At 37.0% G+C, this 6531-nt stretch overlaps 1 protein-coding gene across 1 annotated transcript; it reads left to right on the top strand.

Moving 5' to 3' along the window:
• LOC112523339 lies at positions 1 to 4172 on the top strand. Its single transcript, XM_025132900.1, has 2 exons — positions 1 to 117; positions 2918 to 4172. Exons 1-2 carry the CDS (start codon positions 12 to 14, stop codon positions 3886 to 3888), a joined length of 1077 nt encoding a protein of 358 aa, XP_024988668.1. The 5' UTR covers positions 1 to 11; the 3' UTR covers positions 3889 to 4172.
• The last annotated feature ends 2359 nt before the right edge of the window (positions 4173 to 6531 follow it).

Genomic DNA, 6531 nt, shown 5'->3' with positions numbered 1-6531 from the left:
AATCTGCAAAAATGGGTAAGTGGAATTATCGAAGAAGATGGACACCCAAAAATTATTATCGAGATCAACGAATACCATCTCCCCCTACATATTACGAAACTGAATTTAAACTTCGAGGTAAATCATCTATGTTTTCACCACTTCGATCTTGATTCACGATGTTTTCGTTGATTTTTCTATTTTATTGCATTATTTGTAGTGGAGTTTTTGATTTTATGTTGTTGTATATATGCGTATCGAGATCAATTTTGTCGTAGTGTCGACAATGCTCTTTGATTTTGAGGCTTCTTGATGTTAATTGTTAGTGTGTTGATGAATAATGGAGTTTGTGTTTTGGTCTCTAGATTCGTAATCGAGAATTAGGGTATAGGGTTTAGAGATTGAGTTATTGTGAATTGATGAGGTATTTGATTGAATGTACTTGCAGTAAGAAAAATAACAAATTGAGTGGTAATTTACAAGTTTGATGGTTTTTTAGGGTTTGCATAAAGAGGATTTGGTAACACAATAGGAGATTAGTTTAGGAAGGTCTCAAATGTTGTTGATTCAACCACAAGGGTGATGCCTGAATGTTTTGAGCTTGGCTTGAAAGGTCAAAAGTACCGGGAGATCTCAGGTTCAAATCCAAGGAGGAATAAAAATCCAATTGTGGCCACAGTGGTTCAAATGCGGTTACTCCGAGCTATCTGCGAAGCAGTTAGTCGCTCTAGGATTAGTCAACTCGCATAGCGGGTTGGATATCCAGGTTAATAAAAAAAATGTTGTTGATTCAGTGACCAATGGATTAAAGAACTTTGGGTATGAAATTGATGTGAAATTTGGAGAACAAGCAGAGATTTGAAAGAGGTAAACACCATTCGTAATGCATAAATGTGGAATCTCTTGATTCTTAAATACATGGATACTTTTATTATGAATGAAAATGACCTAATTATATTAGAATCCAAGTAGATTGTACGTAACTAGTTCTTATAAAACCAACATGTAAGTGTTTTCCGACTGAAGTACATGTCTATAACCGTTGGATTTGGTGGTTTTCTATAAGAACAACGATCAATTGTGTGAGGAGAAAAGAGATGAAAGTTGAATGGATCTTTATTTTGTTGCTTTTCCTTTCCTTTATGCCCGCAAGTAGATTTCAGTTTGAGTTGATAGTACGGAAATGATTGAAGTAAGTTACGGCAACTTCCTCTTTTTTAAACCCCACGGGATCAAGAGTTGTCAAATATGGAATGTCAATTAAGAGGGATATTTCGCTCATTTATCAAGAAAGCGGACTTTTCTCTCCATCGATAAGTTGTTATTTAGCCAAATAAGAGGTCAAATGGAGATAAACGAGGTGGGATTTTGACAATCTTGTAAAATACAAAATGAGTACAATACACTTTTGATATTATCAAATGAGGTGGGATTTTGTAGAGGGGCTTCACAGTCAGCAGAATGACACTGCTTAGGGTTTGATAACATTTCTAATGTGTACAATACACTTTTGATCAGAATTAGGGACTTCCACGCAAAAGAGTGTGTTAATTTGTGCCACTCGAAAAAGGGTTTCCTACATATTTTACTACGTACTTAAATAAACATTGCAAAATGTGATAAGCTATTATAATATGAGTTGGAACTATATTGCTTGGATAATGTGTTGACATTCAGTTCACTCTGTTACTGGTATGTTTTTAAATCTTTAACTGAAAAGCTTTCATTTCACCTGAATCTGTAAAAGTTGGCAAATGCTCAAGTTATGGGAGAACTATGGGATAACCAGTAAGGTTATCCTCTATGAGACAAAGGTCAAGTTTTCAAGTGAAGGAAAAACTGCCGAAAATGCAAGGAGACGTGATGTAGCATACAAAATGAAGGATGATTAGAAATAAACCAAGCCAAATGAACACAATATGTCCCACTCGAAAGTAGGGTCTCGGAGGGGTAGGATGTATGCAAACCTATCCTCTACCCAAAGAAGTAGAGTGACTATTTCTGTGAAGACCCCTGATCATAATTAGAAATAATATATTGAAATAAAAATAAGAAATCTCTACAAATACTCGTAAAAGTCAACCAAAGGCTAAATAAGGTCAGTAGGATTACGGGTTGTGCAATTGATCATCGTTCCACAGCCGAACCTAATGTTTGGTCAGTAGGATTAACTATATGATGTTAAATCTTTTTGCATGTTCATCGTGTATTGGAGAAAACGAAGTGTGTGTAAATGAGGATGGTGCAGCTAGTTGTGTTTTACATGCTGTTTTTGGTCGTTGCTTATTATATAATATGTCGGACTGGGCTAGAATTTAACAAAGGTGTCATTGAGTGTATTTAGCTGGCCAGGGTTCGGGCTTTTAGGGTACACGCTTCCCTCTGGAGCATTCCTGTTGCATCTTCCCAAGGCCATCACAGGGGAAGAAAATCACAGTGGCCCAGAGACAGGTGGATGGTGCCTGGATTCGAACCCAAGACCTCACATGGATTCTCGCATTGATACTAATGTCCGCGTCTTTTTTATCGACAAATTAGGTTCCCTTTACACACTTTTCACTAGCTGGGCTCTACCTTCTAGAGTGGAGGTCATGTTTGTTTACATCTTAAACCCGCCCCCGTCCCCACCCGGGTGGGGTATACTGGTTTTTATTCATTTCCTTTGAATAAATAAACCATTGAAATTTTTGAAATTGGTTACCTACGTCATTTTGACTCCAAAATGCTATCGATAAGTGGCTAGGAAGGTTTTAAAGTAAAAAAACCTAAATCAATTTTACCGTTCCTAGACCATATGCCTTCAAACCCCTACACCCCCCAACCCCCATCCCACACCCGGGTGTCGGATGGGGTGTAATGGTCTCATTTGGTTTGTTAATTCAGGTTCTCTTCCAATGTGCCTATCTGTATCTAAATTGTATGTTAATTCTCACAACAGGAGCCTGGGAAAATGTTGACCTACCATGGGAAGAGAGATTCTGCATTTCAGTAGGAATTCCTTGGAAGAAGGTTGTCAATGCTAAAAAATACATGCACTGCTATGACAATGTGGTGAAGTGGAACGATTCAGCCAGTGAAGAAACATTCCGTGATGCCAAGGAACGATTTTGGGCAAAAATTAACGGCATCCCTGCCGATGTCCCTCAGCCTGATCTGGACATGTATGCCAACGACATCGATTGGAATCCAGAGATTGATTCTGAACTAGTGGAAGATTTGGAACTAGCTTATTTCAATCCTGATGATCCAGAGAACGTCGAGAAGTTTGAGGCTGCCAAGAGAAACGATGACAGTTTGGTTCCTGGATGCATTTTAGGATTGGATGGTAAGAATACGAGTAATGTCGACAATCCTTGGGAACGTAATAAAGATACTGATATAAACGATAAGACAAATGGTTGGAATTGTTCCGGTAACTTTGAAAATAAGAACACTTCTGATCCTTGGGAGCGAGGAAAAAATACTCGAGATGATCAAGATATAAAAGATGTCGGGTGGGGCATCGGTGGAAGCAGCTCGTGGCACAACGACGCTATGCGGGGAGGTGGTTCAAGAAACTTGGCTGATAACAATATTCCATGGGGCGGTGGTGCAAATAACTCATGGCATCAGAAACAACATCCGGCTAATTTTCAGAGAAATGGTTATGGCCGGCAAGGCTGGGAGAGCGGGGAAGGGTATAGACGTGCCGAACACGTCAGCACGTCTCGAGGAACCCAACATACTCAAGCTCAAAGGGTAGGCTACCGGGATAACTCTTTTGGTCATCAAAGACGTAATAACGGAAGTGGTTGGGAGTCGAACATTAGTTGCCGAAAACGAGAAGGTTCTCAACAGTATACATCAAGTTACAAAAGTGCTAGAGTTCAATCTGATGATTATAGGGAAGGTAATCAGTTTCCAAGGTAAACAAACACATAATAGAGTTGGCTTTACCCGTGAGTCGTCTTATGATGCATATATGAACCAAAGAAACGCTTGCCATATCAATCTGCGTATCTTGTGCTCCTTTTTGTTAGCTCGGTTTGGCAAGACGTGGACTATAACAAGGAATTGCAATCCTTTTGGCGTAAAAGTATGTCTCATGTATCCGAACTCCCCGGAAAGGTATGCTTTCCCCTCTTTTTGAATCACATATGTATACCTTTTGTTGACATTAATCTAATGTGCAGAAATTTTCTTGATTTTGTTCTTGAATCATCTTAGGGAATGTAGTGCATCTATCCCACCTTTTACCTGTTCGTTGTTACGTACGATTTTATAATAGCTCTAGAAGTAGCTTATCTCTTTGCGAACTGCATGAGCTATAGTTACGAGGGAAGCACAATATATGATAGAGCAAGAACTTGTTCCACTTTCGGTACGACAATTAGACTAGGACTGAGTGGGACAAAAATGCATTTTTTTCGTCTCACCAAAATAGGTGGAACATAAATCTAGGAGACGTGGCAAGCTCGGTAAAGTATTGAACTACCCATGTGAAATTTAACCCGTAAAACCTTCAAAAAGAAAACTCACCCATCTAACTCACTCTTGCCCGTCCAGTCATGTCATGTCATGTCCTGTCCCTATCCCACCCGGGTACCAAACACACCCCTAGGGACAAAATTCCCCTGTTTCTATTCTGCAAAATGAGGTGGATATGAATTTGATATAACCCATTAGTTCCCTACTATTCTTGAAAACAACCTCTTTGTCTCTCGAGACAGATATAGGGTTTGTGTGCATCTTATTCTCTATTATACCTCCAACTGGGATATACTAGGTCGGTTTGGTTTGGTTTGGTTTGGTTTGGTTTGGTTTTTCATTACGTCACTACTAAACATTGTTATTAACTTAATCAGGATCTTATACATTACTGCATCTTCTAGTACTGTTACTATTTACATAACCAAAATTTCAAATCTCTTACCTCCTAGACTCCGGGTGGAATATAATAGAGCTCGTTTGGTTTGATGGTTGTTGACAGTTAGAGAAATGGTCTTGGGGGTTATTCGTTTTCCTTTTTCATGCCTGAATCAAGTCATCTGTATGGTAGAATTTCATCTGGTTAAAGATCAATTGATGTTTGTTTTCCGTGTTGAATAAACGGCCTGCTCATCTTTAGGCCCAAATATTTCTCCCAGACATTTCATCGAACATCTTATTTGCAGCCAATTTGCGTTCATGAATATGACACCAAAACGAACTCTGGTACACACAAAAAAAGAGTAAATAAATCATCGAAATGAGGTGTGTCAATGAATGTGCGTTTGTTGTAAAAAAAAATATGAAGTCCAGATGAAATCGAGCAAAGTATATACGTTGAATAAACAGTTGTAAGGATGTGAACGAGCCTTCTGTTAGGCAGAAAGTTCATTTATGTTCGTTTATTTAATAAATAAACAAGTTTTTTATTCATTTATTTAAACGAACGAACACAAACATCTTATTTGTTCAATTACATACATGAACCCAACTCAACATATACAATTTGAAAAAGCTCAACCCAATCCAACGAAAAGTACGACCCATACCATATGGGTTGAGTTGGACGAGTTGAAACTTTGGTACATCATTTTACAATATAGTTAAGTGTTTGTGTTTAAATGAAATAAAAACAAAATGAGAACATTCCAAAAAGGCTAACAGATTGAAAAAAGAAAGTTAAAAGTTCATGCAAGTCAGAAAGTAAAATTACCGTTGAAATTATAATATAATTTTGAGTGTATGGCTAATTATGGATTGGTCTAATGCCTAACATACATATATTAACCAGTGATTTAACAATCATATTAAATTCATCATATAGAAAGACATCGAGTTTGGGGTGGAATAAAAGCTTTGCAAACCAACTCTATCAAATAAAACTTGTTCTCATTGTAATTTCAAAACACAAACGATGACACATAACAAATAAATACGGTTGCACGTTTCACGAACCTACATTTTTTTAACCTTCGACGGATGAATAATATGGTGGCATGTGTCACGGTAACCACTATACCAGGTCTGTCCCTGATACAGAATACGTTTAATCTGATTTAAGAGTTTATTTTATACTGATATTATAAAAGTGAAAGATAAGTTTGTTGTTTATATATAATTTGAGTTTAAGTCCAATGCTTCACATCAAATATTTGTTGAGTTTGAATAGGTAAAGATATGATATAAATTGATAATAATGAAGTAGAATAGAATTAAAAAGGTTAAGGGGTAATATGGGAAATGGACAAATCAGTAGCTGTCCTCCTCTAAGGTTTTGGTGTTTATTTTACAACCCATTCTTATTGGTTATTTGTTACTTGTTTGTGTACCTTTTTTCCAATTTTCAAATGAGAATCACAAAAAGATTGAGAACATTGAGAACCGATCTCAACTATCTAATTACTTTGACTTAACAACCTTAATTAATGTTCAAGTACAATGTAATATATATATATATATATATATAGGGGCCTATTCAAGGGAGAACTGAGTTGTTTGTGGTAACTGTGAGAACMAATCTCAACCAATCATTTTAACATATTAATTATACAATTAAAATCAAATTAAAAGGGTATGTTAGTCAAA

This window comes from Cynara cardunculus, assembly GCF_001531365.2.
Source record: "Cynara cardunculus var. scolymus isolate 2C chromosome LG 12, CcrdV1, whole genome shotgun sequence".
NCBI lineage: Eukaryota > Viridiplantae > Streptophyta > Magnoliopsida > Asterales > Asteraceae > Cynara > Cynara cardunculus.
Note: the sequence above shows the minus strand (reverse complement) of the source record. Positions and strands in the feature narration are given on the sequence as shown.

Bases quoted from the DNA above. Each gene is read 5' to 3' on its own strand.
- LOC112523339 (XM_025132900.1), top strand. From the start codon at position 12: ATGGGTAAGTGGAATTATCGAAGAAGATGGACACCCAAAAATTATTAT. The intron at 118-2,917 runs GTAAATCATCTA...TTCTCACAACAG, and splicing joins AACTGAATTTAAACTTCGAG to GAGCCTGGGAAAATGTTGAC.